Source organism: Aptenodytes patagonicus, chromosome 1 (assembly GCF_965638725.1).
Source record: "Aptenodytes patagonicus chromosome 1, bAptPat1.pri.cur, whole genome shotgun sequence".
NCBI lineage: Eukaryota > Metazoa > Chordata > Aves > Sphenisciformes > Spheniscidae > Aptenodytes > Aptenodytes patagonicus.
In genome coordinates, this window is record NC_134949.1 from 64,706,430 (window position 1) to 64,723,924 (window position 17,495).

At 48.8% G+C, this 17,495-nt stretch overlaps 1 protein-coding gene across 1 annotated transcript in view; it reads left to right on the forward strand.

Annotated features, from left to right (window-relative positions):
- Positions 1-7,650: 7,650 nt before the first annotated feature.
- AKR1D1 (aldo-keto reductase family 1 member D1) overlaps positions 7,651-17,495 on the forward strand; it is a 35,924-nt gene continuing 26,079 nt past the window's right edge. Inside the window, exon 1 of the mRNA XM_076339961.1 lies at positions 7,651-7,889. Within this exon, the coding sequence (XP_076196076.1) occupies positions 7,797-7,889 (93 nt within the window). The 5' untranslated portion in view covers positions 7,651-7,796. The remainder of the gene's footprint in view (positions 7,890-17,495) is intronic.

The following is a 17,495-nucleotide window of genomic DNA, read 5'->3' on the forward strand; positions in this document are numbered from 1 at the left end:
GTGGGATGCTTTAAAGCCTACTCTTCTAAATTCCCTGTTCCTGCTTACAGAGAGCATTGCCAAATAGCAGGTGGCACCAGCAAAACCCACAATACCTTCTGTTTTTAAAGCATCCACAGGAAATACCTGCGAGCAAAGAAACCAGCAGGCTGTTAGACTTTACCTGTGGGGCTCTCTTTACAAGCTAATAGTTTCCTTCTCCTCACGTTGGCTCTGGCCCAAGTGAGATGTACTTCAAAGGAAGAGCCTCCCTGGTAGGGACTTGAAGCTGGAAGTGCTGCGATCAACGGGGACTGGCCACTTTGGGACCCTCCTCTCCAAGCCTGTGTTGCTTTCACCCTTTTGAACAGTACAAGGTAGCAGAAGGAAACTGCAAGTGCCTGTTCCCTGCTATTTTATCTCAAGGCAATTTGCTAGGTTGGTGCGCTGTGGAAAAACAATGTGCATTTTGCATGCTGTCCCGACTGCAAGAAGGTGCCAGCGCAGCTCTGTTGCAATTAGATGTGTCTGCTTGTTGCTGGAGGCAAGGAAAGAAACAACGTGTCAGCGAGGCTCTTAAAGCAGGTAACACAGAGAACAGCTGTTCATCCAGTGCGAGGAAGTAAAATGATCGTTCGTCACAGCTGAACTAAGAAGGCCTCCTGTACAGCCCTGAGGTGGACCCAAGGGAGCCGTGTGAGGTTACGTGTCAGGTGAACACGGGAGACGGCTGGAAGAGCGGTGGTGTGCTGCGGTAAGATAAGCTTGGTCAAGTTCTGTATTAAAAGGAGACGAGAAATCTCACGTTTTTGGAACATGGTGAGATCTGATGATGCTTCTTACTCTGTCTCAAGAGCCTGATTTGAAGTAAGGGACTCACATGGGGGCATGGCCCTCTCAGTGAGTCACTCGCACTGAATCAAGAGGAAAATAAAAAGCCAACCCCCAAAACACTTTAGTCGCATGACACAGGCAGTATCAACATCTTCCCGCGGTAGCTATCCCTCTTTTGTGTGAGGAAGAGAGCTGACACGGAGGGAGCCACCACGGCTCCTCCGTCCCTCTTGCCTCTGTAAGTGAGAGGGGCTGTGAACACATGGCCACCTCTTCTCGGGCTGCCCCTTCTGCCACCGCTTACTCAGAGCTGGGTGCAATGCACAGGGTATTTTCCACCGGCATCAGGTGGATGGCATACTGGAAATCAAGACGGGGCTTGGATTTGCAGGATGCCAAAGGAAAGGGCTTTATATTGGACACTATCAAATAGCAGGCCAGACTAAATGAGGTGAGATATGAGGACACTTACTCAGGGCCAAAGGTTAATGCCTTCCCACATGACAAGGGCCGGTATCTGAGGAATCCAGAGGCCACCATGCAGCTACTGACCTTTGCCCCAGGGATCTGAGAGACAGTGCTCACCAGCTCCAGAGTTATGCATGTGCCATAGCAGAGACAGTCTGGAGCAGAAACTGAGATACTGTTGCTAGAAGAAAGTGATAACATCAGTAAACAGACCAGGGGAAAAAATAAGCTGCTCCTGGCTTGATTCGTTGCAAGCCCTGCTAACACTGAACTCGAGCATTAGGACAGTGCCCGAAAGACGGCAGGCTCATGAAATAGTGCCTATGTAAACAACACTGGTAAAGGACTAGAGGATTACCTTTCCAAAGGATTAGGAGGATTACCTTTTCAAACAGAGCATCTCTTTCCCTCTCCCAACAGCTCCTGGTCCTCCAAAGGAGCTCCTGGTCCTCCACAGGGCTTTTCGGCCCATCAGTAGCACTCCCTGGAGGCTAACAAAGCGACTCAGCACCTGAAATGGACCCCAAAGGGAAGAAGGCCACATTTTAGGGGCTGTACTGCTGGTGCTGGCTGCCCTCTTGTTGTGCCATAGGAAACGCGGTGGACGTGTATAAACAGCCTGGCTAATTTTGGCTCTCGCGTTGTGAGATTTTGCTGCTTCTCCTCTCCCTCGGCTGTGGAGACAGCAAGATCTCGCGCGTGGCTGCTGCCTCTGGTACAGCATCCACCACAGACGCATTTGGCTACTACAATCCAAACAGGAGAGGGGTTAAATTTCTGAGCAGGTGCTCACTGTTTGTACAACCGTCCATCCTGGCAGAGCACCCTATGGCACCCCACCGCACCTGGCACAGGGGCTGCGGCAGCGTGTGTTCGAGGTGACACCGCAGCCCTGGGCTCTGCGCCTGCTCCCAGGCAGCACGGGGACAGGGAAGAACCAGGACAGCCATCACCGGGCCAGCCCGCAGGGAAGCCCCTGCGCCTCACCATGGTGCAAGCGCAGCTCTGTGGCCACTGGAAGCGGCAGGAGGATAATCCGGAGCAGCTGCTGGCATTCCTCCTGTACCCTAGGAGCGATCAAAGCCCAGCAGTGGCCTCACTTTTCCAATGTTACTAGGAGCAATGGAACAGCGTCAAGGATACCCAGGAATTTCCCTTTTATCGCAGCTGTAGCCACAGAGCGTTTATATGAAGCACAAGGGACAGGTGACCCAGTCGTCAAGTATTTTCCTAATTCCCTCTGGAGGCAAAAGTGGTAGCACATTTTCTCCCTGTCCTCATGCTGTCCTTAAGGATCCAGCATGCTGTACCAGTGCTAGAAAAATGGGGCCAGATGAGGTCTTTGGAGGTCAGGTACTGCTTTGTGGGTCTTGCAGTGAAGAGTTTCACTAAAAGTGCACATATATTATACTCCCATTACTACCAAGCTGTAAGTCAGATACAATTTGAAAGCAAACTTTGGGCCTTCAAAGAAGGACTTAGCAAGAACAAGTCCTTAGCAGACATAAAAATTATTTAAATAAACAAGAGCATATCACTTAAGTGTTTCATTGTTTGCAAAGTAGTTTACATGCACCAGTGGGAGCTAGGGGAAAAGTGTTTGCATAGAAACTGCTAAAAAGGCCTATTATATCTCACTTCCCAACAAAGCCCAGGCTGTTATCCCGGCTGTGATCAGCCTCATTGTGCAACAAACATGATCAAAGGGAAAAGATCACCAACGCTTCCATAGAAGAAACCCCTTGGCCACTAAGGGAGGGAATCACGCAGGCGGTATAAAGTACCACCCATCTCACTGGGTGTCCTTGAGAAATGTATGATGACATATGTGATGATAATTGGAATCTGAGAATAAAGAGTAAGAAGATGGTACAACATTTTTTTCCAGAGAAGAAGTGTTCTCCAGTTCAGTTTATACCACTTGTTTCCACACTGAAAAAAGTAGCAAGAACAAAAAAAACCTCACTTCATTTATAGTCCCCCTACAAAACACTACACAGAACTTATTTCTTAGAGTTTAAAAGTAAAACTAGAAGTTTCTCTTGATATGTATTAGTTTATCATATTTAATGGTAAAAAAGGAAAAGAAATATTAGTTGTGACACATGCTACCAAAATCTCTAAGCTAAACAGTTGAAAATATATATTATAGATATTCCACATGCACAACGGACACATGCTAGTTTATGTGCATTATTAAAGGACTAGGCTGAAAATATGCAGACTTTAAGACCGTGTTTTCAGAAATTTTAACTAAAAACACATGCAGAGTATGCATTCTAGCAGACAATTACACACAGAGTGGAGCACGGCTCAGAAAATAGAAACAGTGTAGCAATGTGCACTTTTTATCTAATAGAGAAATACATGTATTATAAAAGTACTTCCTATTTTCCTTTTTGAAAAAGCTAATTTTTAGGCACTACAGGTCACCTACCTCTAGAATCTCACTAATCTAATCTACAATGTGTAAACATACCCAGATTTACATGATCCAGGAGAATACTATTTTTAACATCTTCCCTTGTCCAAAACAACAGCTTGCTTAAAAAAAAAAGGGGGCAACCCACAAATCTCAGAGAAAACACGAAACCTAGGAGATGACAAGGCCAGTCCTTCCCAATCAACAATGCCTTTTCATTCCCATCACTTATCTTCCAAGACCTGGGTAGGCTATATTTAAAGGCCTCACACGTTTTCTCCTGTTCCCAGGATACCCAGCAATTTGAGATAAAATGAGTAAAAGGGTGACCTCTTTACTTTAAAAGATTGCTGACAAGTTTTGTTCAGGTAAGGAGGCCGTTAAGTACTTTCTTTACCTGAGATTTCTGCAATTTTTTAACAGTAAGAAACCTCAGATGTCTGATCTACTTTTCCTGTAAAAATTTATATCTAATTTTTCTTTATATTTTTCAGTCTATTTTGTTTGTGTGTGTATACGGGGGGGGACACCCCACATTTAAGTATAAGATGCTGCTTTTCAAAACCCTACTCTTTACTTGTCTGAGATGACTAATGGAGCTATAAAACTCTGCGCCATCAATCCAGGAATCGTGACCCTACCTTAGCTGCTTTTGAAGGTGTTTTTGTGTGCTTTACAAGCTTTGCTAGAGACGGCGAACTTGTGTCGATAGGATGGTAATTCTCGTTACTTGCTCGTAAGGCCAGGCTGAAACCTCATTGTTTTTGTTTCCTAGAGAAAGAACTGAGATCACATCTGCATTTTATAAAAGCTCCTGAATAGTTGCTGATCAACAACAACGAGCAGCCAAAGCTTTGCCTCTAGAAACTTGCATTGTTTTGCAGTTGGAGTTTGCTAGATACCGTGTCCTCGTAAAAAGTCTGGTTAAGTCATTTAAGCTCTGAAACCAAGAACTGTTCTTCCCTGAACAGCTAGCAGAAATTGTTACTAACAAGAATTATATGCAACAGGCTCTGGGCTGCATTATTCGGCTTCCTTTGTTCTTCAAAGGATATTCATCATCAGCTCAAAACCCGCTAGTATTTCTAGCTTTTATGAAATAAGGCTATTTCGAGTTAGTAACTCAGATGTAAATGGAAAAAAATGCATTTTCCTATCTGTTTTCTGGGGCTTAATATAAAATCTGCAAAGGCATTAAAACAGTAGGGTAGGGAGCTAGAGCTGCTATGGGAATTAAAAAGTCGCATGCATAAAAAGCATTCGCGCTATTTGCTGTCGGTTAAGGCACGGGGCTGGGGGGAAGGACTTGTAAAACCCTCTGCCTCTCTCCGATTTCTCTGACAAGCGCAGTCATTCGTCTATCAGTGAATCTAGAAGAGAGGTGATTTTTGCCTGTTACCCCACAGCTGTCTGTCACCCCGACCCCGCTGAGTGCCGGGGGCTCATGCCTGTAGCAGGGTAGGGGTGCCTGAGGCTGCCTGGCTTGCCTCGCCTGGTGACGGACCGCTTTGCCCGACTGTTCCTAGAAGCAGGAGTTGTTCTCCTGCCCAAGCTCCCTTTTCTGTGAATTACGGCAAGTCTGTCAATCCTTCTTTCCCAGTTGTTGTTGAGGGCTATCGTGTATCAGCCTAGTGTACTCCTGCCAGAGAGGCTCCTTACACTTGCTCACTTGCCCAGGACAGGGACCGCAGACACAGTCGTGCTTTGCTTAGCTCGGGATCACGCGCAGCTCAGGGCACGCATTGCTCTGATGCCAGAGCACATGAGCAAGCTGGATGTGCTCCGAGCCTGAAGCAAATGAGCAAGCTGTGCCGTAACCCCACCGTCAAACTGCTGGATTGACCCCTGCAAGCTGCTGGATTGGGAGGAATTATGGAAAAGTGGGTTCTGGGGTGGACTTGGAGTGCGGGAGCTCACGGGTGGGAATCAGCCACTTGGCAGCAGGGCCTCTTCATGGGATACTAGTTCAGGGCTGGAAACAGGGAGGTCTCTGAATGCCCTCTGTCACATCAGGCTCTTCTCTACTCACATTTCCATCTCTCTCCATGCTTTTGCTCCTCTGTTGGAAATACTGCAGAACGAGGGCTATAGCTCAGAGGTGCGGCAGTCTGTTCCACATGCTGGCATTGACTTAATCCTCCTACAAACACACAGAGTGTGCTTAGGCATGATTGGCATGGAGAGAGGAGGTAAGAGCTTCTCCCGTAGCAAGAAAGTGGTAGCCAGTTACATGGGAACAACAGGGAGGCATGGAGAAGGTCACTGGGTTCCCTTCCTCCACATCACCTGTAAATACCTGCACCCGCAGGTACCCACAGCTTACAATGACATGCGGGTGTGGTCTAGCAGGTCCAGGCTGCCCACAGTAACTACAGCCAGGCTGTAGTTTGCCCCAGCTTCCCCCCCTCAGATGAGAACCCAGTCACCTTACAGCTAGTTCTTTGCATTGTGTTGTCCAGGTAAAGCACAGGCTATCAGGAAAGCCTCAGCCGCACTCAGCCCACCTCCCAAGGAGCATTTTACACCACAGCATGCTACCTTTGAACTACAGGATGTCCTGGCTATCTAGGAATTTTTGGGCAGGGATCAAGTGGGCTTGCACTTAGTCATGAGCTGCTTGGCACGTTCCTACCAGTAAAAGTGGCAATTTTTCCATCTTCACTGGAGATGCTTGCAGGTATCTAACCTGTAACGCTAAAAGGGTCTTTTGGTAGGGTGTTCTCCAGGTAGGTCCCCAGCCTTAACAGCCACTAACCCTTTCCCCAAATGCAAACTAATGCGCACCTATTGATTTCAAGAACCCTGCAAAGATAACTTATCACGATGGATCCATTAACCCCTCTTGGAATTGCATAACCTGCTGAACTATTACCATGCACGGACGGCTAAGTGGGGTATTAGAGGAGATAAAATAATCTGCCAGGCAAAAGACGTTGTTATGGCTGAGGAATAATGTTTTCTGAGGGCTTAATTTCATGTTGATCTAAGAAGATATATAAGACCATACAGTTCAAAAATCAAATGGGGAGAACTCAGCGTAGACACAGTTGCAGGACACAAATTGCTGGCTCAGGACAGGGTACCTCTCTGCAGAGTGGTGTAAAAGCATAGCCCTGAGTGTTTTATGGGGGTCAGAAAGGACAGTAAGAGCCGTGGCTTGAATTTCATAAAGGGCATTGTCCCCTTCTGGGATATCAGCGATAGGAAATACATACATTTTTTCCACAGCGGAGCAGAACCAGACTGTGAGGAACTTGAGCCTATTCCCTGTAATTTGGGACTCATGCTGAGGCAGAGGAACTATTCACCAGCCTCCTGTCTGGGATTTTCTTCATTCCTTCCTTGCCCCTACAGCAGTGGTTTTCAACCTGTGGCCTGTAGCCTTTGGAAAGGAGAAGTGGAAACTGTCACCGGAGGACACAAAGTGTCCTTGGTAACCCTGAATTTGGGGTTTTAAAAAAGGGCTTTACACCTCTGCGGGAAAACTTCCAAGATCTGCCACCCCAAAGCCTGGGAAGCCCGTGCCCTGCTGCGGGGGGGGAGGTGGGAGGGCACGGCAGACACCCCGGCAGGCAGGGGACCGACCCCTCGCCGGCAGCTCCGGGCCGGGCGGCCCCGAGGGGGCTCCCCGGCAGCGGGCAGGACCCCCCCGGTCCCCCGGGCTGCAGGACGCCCACCGGCCCGCCTCGAGTTTCACGGGGAGCAGCCTTCGCCCTGCGCGCGGCTCCTGCCGGAGTAACCCCGCGGGGGTCGCGGCAGGGCTCGGCGGGGCCGGCGCGGGGGTCCGCGGGGGCCGGCGCGGGGCGGTGCGCGGGGGCCGCCGGTGGCCGCGGGGCCGTGGCGGGGCGGGGCGCGGGGCGGTGCGCGGCGGGGCGCGGTGCAGGGCCGCCACGGGCACACGTGGCTCAGCCCCCCAAAAAGGCACTCCCCGCCGGCGGGAGCGGGCAGTTCGTACCTCGGCCCCTGCAGAGGCGCCGTCGGTCCGGTCGGTCGGTGGGTGCCGGTGCGCAGGGGCCGCGGTTGGCTGCGGAGCGGCGGCTCCCGCCCCTGGGGAGGCAGCCCCGGCCTCGGGGCGGCCCTACCTGCCGGCGCTATGAACCTGACAGCCGAGAGCCACCGCGTCCCGCTGAGCGACGGGAACAGCATCCCGCTGTTGGGGCTGGGCACCTACGCCGACCCCCAGAAAGTAAGTCCGGGGGCGCCGGGACGCCCCGCTCCGCTGGCGGGGGCAGGTGGCGGCCGCCCTCGCTGCAGACCCCCCGAGCCGGGGCTACCCGCCTATTTCCCCCTCCTTTCCTCCCTTCCCGGCTATTTCTCCTTTTGCTCCTTTCCCCGTGCAAAGCTGAAGCCCGAGCTCTCCCGCGAGTAGTACGGGCGGTGCGCGGCGCGCAGAGGAGGAAAAGGTGGGAAAAAAAAAAAAAAAAAATCCCGCCCAGCTTGCGGTGTGGTGCTCACCGCCCCGCACCGCCGCCCGGCTCCGCGCTGGTGGGCGCACGGGAAGGGGCCGCGGGGGGCCGGGGAGCGGCTCTGCCGCTGCCCCGGGGGCTGGGGGTCGGGGCGGTGCAACCCCTGGGCCCGCCGCCGTCACCGGGACGGGATGTGACACCCAGCGAGCGCCGGCTCCCTGGCAGGGCGGCCCGGAGCCCTCGGTCCCGAGAAGTCCGGAGCCGGGGGGACGGTGCCGCGGGTCCCCCGGGCCGGCCCCGCTGCCCCCCTGCGCCGAGCGCGGGTAAGATGAGGGATTTCGGACCGTCTTGCAGCTGGCCCCGACACTTTCCAAGGAATGTTCCTGAAACAAAGACCCAAATTCCTGCATCCTGATTCCTGCGGCTCCCAGAGCTGACTGCCAGCGGCCAAACCACTCTCAAATATTCTGCATCCTTCGGTTTTGCGTGTCCCGGGCAGGCATCCCACCTAACTGTCGCTGGTTCGGCTGCACCGAGGCTGTGGAAGCACACCTGATGCTTCTTCCCTCTGCGCACCTGGGAGCACAAAGGCAACTCGCTAGCTGCTGCCTTCCGCTCTCCTAAACGGCCTGATCTTTCAGCAGTTCTTTTTTTGTTTGTTTGAAGAGTAGGAAAAGAGATACCGTGGCCAGAACCCTTCTTGTGTAATAGTATCAGAGTTGAGATGCAATATTGTGTGTATGACTCCACGTACCACAAGGTATTTAAAAATACCTTTTTAAAGAAAACTCTTGATTAAAGCCATTTAACAACCAGTAATTGTACTACGGTATATTAGTAACAGTGTCGAAGAGGATCTTCAATAGACACTGCTGCAGACAGTGCATGAGCGATGCAGAAAGGGTGTAAGAAATCCCCAGGGCTGCAGATCTCCCTGGTTAACAATGCTGGTTTACATGGGAAGAATTAGTGGGAATCTGCAATTTGAGAGGCTGGGCACCGTCCCCCACATCACCAGAGTTTCTGGAGATATTTTCAGCTAGTGTGTTCTTTGAATAAGGTTAGTGAAACGAAATTAAGCTCTCTAACAGGAGTTTTAATGCAGCAAAACAGAATGTTGCATAATTCAGTGACAAAATAGCTCTGAGCAAACTTGAAGCGTCTCTTTCCAGGCTTGTATATCATGCCCCCAACCCTCGAGTTGGAATTTTACAGTAGTTTTGAGAAAAACGTGGATGCCAGAAGAAGGGGTGCTCCCTGCCTTGCTGCACTTCCCGCCTGCAGCCCGGATGAGCCACGGCCCGATGCTGTGGCATTAGCCAGGCTCAGGCAGGGGGCTCAGAGCAGCAAGTAACCTGCCGGAGCTGAGAGGGGAGGCAGATGGGATTCCCCTTTCGCAGGCAATGCTAAAACCCTGCTAACAGTTCATTCTGCAGAAGTTCAAATGTCCCAAAATCGGCATGGCAACGGCCTCCCCCAGCCCTGCAAAATCTTGCTGCCTCCTTTGCCCTCCCGCCGGTCGAGGTGGACGGTGAGCCTTTACATGGAGCTCATCCAGCAAAAATGAATAATTTTTAGGTAGGGTTGGTTTTCAGCTGCATCAGCCCTGGGTAGTAGTTTTTTGCTTTTCACATGTACCTCCTTTGTTTTCTGCTGACAGAAGGGGGGGGAAGACAGGACGATGCAGGCAGGGCATTGCTATAGCAACTCCAATTTAGAGCAATTGACGCTGCTGTGTAACTGCACCCTCAGTGGGGATGGGTGCAGGTACCCATTCTCCCTCCCCCCCGCGTTTGTAGGAGTTTGATTTTCTGAGCTGTCTTTTCTCTTTCTACGTGATAAACATGTTAGAAAGTTATGGGTGGGAGGAGGAGCTGAGAAGAGGTAGAGAAAGAAGCACTGATACGGCACTTGCAAAAGTCTCATTTTTGCAGAAGACCAGGTGAAACACTGTATGTTTATCTGGAGGAGCTGGGCTGAAGCTTTACACTAGCATTAGGACTGTGTATTTGAGTCAGGGAACTTGTCACAGAGGGCAGCTGGGGAAACAGGGTAGCAGGGTGCTACGGGATTTGTTGCAGAATTTTTTGCAGCTACTGGCCAGTGATGGGGCAGGATGTTTAAATAGGTCACAGCTTAAAGCTTGCCCATCTCAAAAAGGCTGCTTTGCTGATAAGAGGACGGGGGGGGGGGGGCTTCTGTCAACACCTTGCCACGGCGGCGAAGTGCCACTTAGCTGGGACAAGCTGCTCTGCCGAGTCCTGACTTGTGCCTGGTGCAACTTCCACCGGGATGCCTGGCGAGGTTTCTGTCCTGTTCCTCCCGCCTAGAGAGCTGAAAGGCTTTGTGGCAACTCGGGACCGTTTCAAGGTTTATCTTAACAAGCAAGGCTATAAACTAGCACTGACATGTTTCCCTTAAAATGCTTAGCTGTAGCCTTTTGTGGCTGAATTGCTTAAGAAGCAGCATCCGAGCCACCCATTCTCCAGCGGTGGGGGCAGGCAGCTGGCGGTAGCAAGGGTGCCAGCCATCCCCAGCATACTATTTCTGCGCATGAGTCGGATCTCTGTGACTTCTAGTCATTGTGTGCTTTGATATAAAATACAGAGCCATTCGTCAGATTATTCATCTTGCTTTTGGAGGCAGATTTTTTTTTTTTTTTTTTTCCCCAGAGGTTATTCAGCCTGGCACCCCCATGTCAGAGCAGCTTGTCCAAAACAAATCTGTTTTCTCAATTTCACGCTATAGCCCAGTAGCTCGTAATGAGCCCGGAGTGTTCTTCCTGAAGTGCAGGAATGCGCTCGCTAGTTAAGCAAACCAGGGAGGTCTAGTTAGCCACGGAGCAGGGAAATCTGCGTCTCCGATGGTCGGTTACAAGAAAACGGAGGCAGGACGCCAGCTTTCATGTTTCAGGCTTTGTCTGGATAAACTGCACAGCAGTGCCTTCAGAATTGAAATGTATCAGCATCTTGCCTTGCTCGTCTTAAATAACTTAATTGTTCTCCCAAAGACGACTTTGGGAGATAAGTCATGCTTCTCCAGTTGTGAAACACTGAAGAAAAAATAAATCTGTTGACTGAAATTTGGTCCTGCATACAAGTTTACTGACTCAACAAGGCACATCACTCAATTGGAGCAGAGCTGGACCACTGTGGAAAAGGTCTATTTCATAATCAGATTAATTTTTTCGAATGCTCTTTCCCCCCTAGGTGTAAGAGAGCTTTTCTTGTGACTGGATACAGGTCAGGATGACAAGAATTCAGCTAATTCTTTGAGACTCAAAACACTGGTAGTGCAATGTTAGGGGTTTCTTCCTTGCACAGCAGGAAAGTGCAATGAATCCATTTGCTATCAGCTCATCTGCTAGCAGAAAGAAAGGACTCTTCACTGGATCATGGAATTAGTGATAAATTTGGGCTGTTTATCAAAAAAAGCACTTAGAAATAATTGTTGCTGCTTTAATTGGTGTTTCCTATCCTTATTTTTAAGGGACAGTAACAAATGTATAATTAAAAAGCGTAGTTTGCTTTTTGGTGCAGATTTCAGTGTGTTGAAGTTGGTTTTGCGTTCTCCTTCACACAGGGAAGGAAATGTGTAAGTTGTATCGGAGTCTTGCCTATGTATACTAGGCTGTTTGTCCTAAGAAGGATGGACTCAAGCGAAACACTGAGTATCTCAGTCACTGACTCCTTCCCCTATTCTCTCTTCCCTTCCCCAAATACCCCCTCTCCTCGTGGGTCTGGGAGGGAACCACAGCGGGAGCAGTGAATCTGAACTATCAAGGCCCTCCAGACGGCTTTAAAATTTGAGGCCAATTCTGCCTCTGTCTGGCTCTGCGGATCCTTCTGGCAAAGCCCCGCACGTGCAGGAGCGGCTCTGCCAAGGCTCCAGCGGACGCGCTGTGTCCAGCTTTCCCTCCCCGAGGGCCCCCAAGCCGTTGACCCAATTCTCCGGGGTATTAAATGGATGAGGGGGAGGAGGGAGAGGACAGCCCCACAGGGAAGGGTGGAGCAGCCTGCTTGATGAGCCCGTGGCATGGCCCCGTGCCACAGCAGAGCCAGATCAGTCTCCTGGGCTCCCGCCACCTCCCTGCACCGATGCTCAGTTACCAGCACAGCCTGCCGAGTGGTACTGATACCCACCTGGAAGCAGGTGGGGTGCGGGGACGAGCAGGGTCAGAGGGGAAAGGTGCTAAAAACACTGCTAAATCCTGGAAATCCTATGCCTCGTTAAAACTGCACTTATGCCCGCTTCACTTTATAACTCATCCCTGTCAACACAGCTAAGATCATCAGCCCAGTGCCTCCACATAAATACTCGCTGTCTCCCTGGAAGGTCAAGGGGCCTTGGCCGCAGCTCCTCTCCTGCCTTCCTGTTTTGACTGAGGGAGGAGAGGGCTTGGAGGGAAGGTTGTAGCAACCACACTGTACACAGGCACTGCTTCTGAAACATAAGATTGGGCAAAGCTCTCAAGAATAGCACTGGGTGAGGGTTTTTGGCAAGTTGCGACTTTGCTAAAAATGAGGTTCTGAGGTAGCCAAATCCATTCATAAATTGGAAGCAGTTTTGTGGAATATTTTCAGGCAAAACAAATGGCAAAGCATTTCATTTTGGGCACTGGCAGTACAAGCTGAGGAATCAAAGGATTATTAAAGCAGTTAGAGGTAGCAGTTGCCTTTCCCTGAATAGCCTGCTGGTGAGGGAATCCACACGGGTGGTGGGAAACCAGATTCAGTCCTCCTCTCTACCTCCCGGGATTAAATTCATATCACACAGCCCAGGGAAATAACGTGATCGTGGGGCTATGTGATAGCTAGAGAGAGGCAAGAAGAAACATGTACAGGCTGGAGCGGGAGGAGCATCCTCCCCACGGGAAAGCACGCTGCCCACCAGCCCCACAGCTTTGGATGCTGAAGAACTCAGTATGGCATCCAGCCAGGAGGGAGAGAGACCCGTTTCCCCAAATCCTTAACTACCACAAAGTAACCCTTGTGAGAGCCCAGACAGTCTGGGTTTTGTTTAAGAAGAAATTGCTGGTTTGAATCAGGGAGAGGAAGAGTTCATCCAGGGCTCCCGTATCCAATCTGAGTGACCAAGTAAAAAAAATCTGTTTCAGATAAGTAAAAACACTGTTTTGGCACTCCGAATTACTTTTTACACCCAAGCTAGAAGCTGAACAGAGTAACTTTTCGTTGTACGGGCCTAACAGCCGCTAGTGCTCTCATAGGACTTTTTATGCCAAAGAGTTCCTTGCACAAGGATGTGTGCACACAAACTATTTCAATCACTCTTAACGCTGCAGGCTGCCTGCCTTTGGAGCTGCCATAGGCTACCTTTAAGTTAAAAGAGGTAATAAGTGACTCGTCCCCATGATGCGATCTGGATCGCTGAGCTGCAATAACGGGGGGATTACACACGATTTAATTCCCCCTGTTTTCCTCCTGGCCATCCTCCTGTTTCCTTCTGAAACGTGGTTGGCCGGAGACAGCAATTACTTTAGGTGACTTATAGGGAAAGTCACCTGGCCTGACCCAAAGCTACGAAATGGGTCGTGTATTGAAAGTCCCAGGCAGGATTGACACCTGAGATCTCTGGAGACAGGGTTGAAGCTTAAAGGCTTCCACTTCTTGATCTCTTTCCTACAAATTTCTCCTTCTCTGACTCAGACAACTGTCTTCCTCCTTCCTCCTGAGGTAAACCTCCCACTCAGCTTCTAGATTTTTTCTTGAAAGAGATAAGAGAGGCAGTGGCAAGAGCAGGAACTGCCCTAACATGCAGGTGTCCTTACAACCTTAGCTTACTTCCCACCACACGCTATTAAAATAAATACATAAAGAAAATACCACAGTCCTTTTAATGTGAACAATTACACATGAGTATGTGTCTGAACTCAGCACGTACTGAGTCTGAGGTTAGCTCTGTAATGAAGTGATCTTACTTATGAACCTACATGAAATCACCACAGATGTAAGCCAGGGAGATATTTGGCCTTTTTCTTCCCTAAAAAGGCTATTGGGAACCTGATTTGAACAGAGGTGTGGAGAGTCAGCTGGGATGTTTGGCTACAGAGCCTCATATTTATGCCCTGAACTTAAGAAGTGAAGAATGTTCCCAAAACGAAATTGTTTTTTTAAAGTTGGTGGGCCATATCCCCTGACCAGCATTTCCAAAGGACATTGTGCCCCTTTACAGTCCCTTTCGGTAACCACCACTGGCTTTCTCAAGCCATTTGCTTTTTAAGCAGCAGTATTACCTCATGCAGTACTAATTCTTCTTGTCTTCAGGGAGCGCTTTGGAGCAGCGGCACCACGGCTGGCCGACACATAGCAACACGCGGCCTTTCAGGGTTGGGATTTCTGAGATGTTTCAGAGGGTGGCCTTATGTTCCCTTGGTCTCTGAGGATATCCTAAAACCATATTCCCAAACCCAGATCTGTACACCTGGGGCAAAGGCAGAAGGGAGGGAGACACGTTACTGCAGCCCAGGAGGAGAACTGTGCCTGATCTGCTATGCGTCCTGGAGGGCTCTTTGCCTATTAGTAAACTCTTAGCCTAGCCTTCACGCTGAACAATATATATCCCAAAACCATATATCTGTAGCAGATCACTCACTGACAAAGTCATGACTCAGTTTCACACTTGGAGGACTAAACCATATTCAGACGATTCGGCTTGCACAGACCGCAGATGGGGACACCTTTCCTTCAGTGGCTGGTATCCTCGTGTTAAGTGAAGCTCTCGTTGCTTAATCTCTCAGATTTTACTCCTTATTCCTCAACTAAGTCACAGTTACTGACAAGACCCAGTTGCCAAGATGGATAAAGGCAGGATTTCTTGGTATTTGGTCCCCAGATGCCTCGAGGAGGCGCAGTACCAGGTGTCAGCTTTTAGCAGGCAGCAAAACAACATGGCTCTCGGGCAGGAGCACGGCTGCTTGCTGGAAACACAGTCAAAAGCACCGTGAGTAACAAGATACAGGAGAAGGAGTCTGTGTGAGGATTCAAGAAACTGCAGCGGCTCTGGACTGTATTATTGTCTTAATCCATCCCTGCTGTTTGCTACAGAGATGGCAAATACACCAGAGGATGAGTGATGAACAGATGAACACTTAAGATACTGCTTTCACAGATCAGACTTCTCATAGCAAATGGGTGGCAGTACAGAGTAGAAGAATGTACTAAACCTAAAGGGTCTTGGACAAATTCTGCTTTCATCAATGACTTTTGCTAAAAACTTAATGTTGCATGACGCATTTTGAAGTTCCCTTTCATATATGCTTTAATGGCATATTTACCACCTACAATAAGCAGGGTTCGTTTATCTTACCTTCGCCTTTTCTCCTCTGCCATACAACCTTTCTGTTTTGCTACTGGAACAGTCTTCCTACATTTCTGTGCCTTCACAACACTTTGTCTTCTTGGTGTTCAGCCATGACCTCTCCTCCCATGCCTGCAATCACCTCTTGATGCCTCAATTCCTGCTAGCTCCCTGTAATCTCATGTTATACAATGGAACATTTTTGGCTTGCATAAATGCAAGATTGCGTCTTTATCTCATTAAGAAAGGAAAATTAAGTCATCTAATTAGAAAAAACAGGTAATCAGAAAAGGTAGCTGCTTTTTTCTGAATTGTGGCAGGCTCAAAAACTCCTAGCTTTTGTGTAAGAACTGTTCTTTAACCATTAAAGTCGTATTTTAAAGTTGGATTTGACAAAATGACTCATCACTCTCTGTCAAGCTGGAGGAAAGATTCTTGCATGCAGCTTTCTTGGGGCACAAGCTTTGTTCTTATGACTTTGATGTGCACAAAACCCATGGCTCTAAGACACTGTTGAATTTGCAGAAATGCTTGTTTACCTCCATGTATCTTCTCTGCTGAAATCTCTGTGGTTCTTCATTTCTATGAATCCTGAAGCTTAATAGAAAACAAATTGATAGTATGACTAATCTCTACTTAGAAGAGCCATGCCAACGGCTTCCGTGGCGTTTCCAGCTATGAACACAATTAACGTCTGATCATGTGTGGCAGATTGAAAACTGCATTTACTGAAATCGTCAACATGTAAAATTCCTGATGAGGATGGGCCCAGCCCTGTAAATGAGGGTGAATGAAAGACTAACTTTCTAGCTACAAAGTTCATCAACCTATGGAGGACTTTTGAGCCAAATGGGCACAAAATTGCTAGTCCTGGAAAATGGTGGATTTTTTGGTTTGCTCTGAGGAGTAGATTATGCCCAGAATACACCCACCCCCCCAAAAAAAATCTGAGCATGCCTTAAACTATAAGCCTTCAAAAAAACTCTTCTTAAAAAGATAGTACCTCTAACCTACGCTGACATCTCAGCTGCTATGTGAAGACATTTTCAGACTACTCCAAGACGAAGAGACGTATCCACTCGCAGAGCAGAGGACTTCTACAAATGAAACCGTTGACAGCCAGATAATCGCCTGGCCCCAGTGCAGCGATGCCTGCCTAATCCAAGCAGAGGGGCTGGCTCTTACAGCCAACCTGGCACCACTTCACTTGGCTCCCAGACGTGGTACTGACACATGTGGACTTGGACACCGCAAAAGCGCTCCAGAGGAAAATGTTCCCAGAGCAAGGTGACATTTCAGAGATGACAACTTTGTCTGGGAGTTGGTACGGCTTTCAGATGGTGGATATCAGATGCCAGCATCACCCACCGAGCTACATGTCTGGCTATGACATAGTGTAGAATTGCGTTTAATCAGCCCAGATCCAAAACTAATAGAAGGTTAATCCAGATAAGCTTTTGGGACAGTAGTACTACCCAAAACCAGTCATAGGGATTCTTGTTTGAAAAGTAACCAAACAGAAAGCAGACCTTTTCCATTCCATAGCTGCATACTGCAGTGACAAGCACTAGCTGTTTCAATATACCCCTCTTCCAAAAACCACAAAGCTAGCTGTTACCAATGCAATAATATCAAGGCCAAATATTGACACAAAAAAAAATTAATTTTTTCTCTTTCCCTCTGGTTTTTTAAACATACTGGATTTTTAACCCTGCTCAAGAGCCTCAGGGAAAGCCCTCCTATGTAAATAAAAGTTATGAAGATTGTTTTACAGACAGGGAATCACTGGCATTGTTGCAGAGGGGAAAAACTGAAACCCTACAAGTGAGTAATCTGAATTAACACAACTGAAAGATATGCTTTTTGGCAAGAACATTTAGAACCCAATTTTCCAGACAAACCTCCATTTTCTAAAACCTCCCTGACTGACTCCATACGTTAAATATGGCTGTGCACTCCCATGTGTCCCTGATTCCCTGCAGTTCTCTGAAGAACAGCGTAAGCATGTTCTTACAGCTCATGCGGGAAGCTAACATCTGTGTTGTGTCTTCGGTTGACCTAGGAGGTCA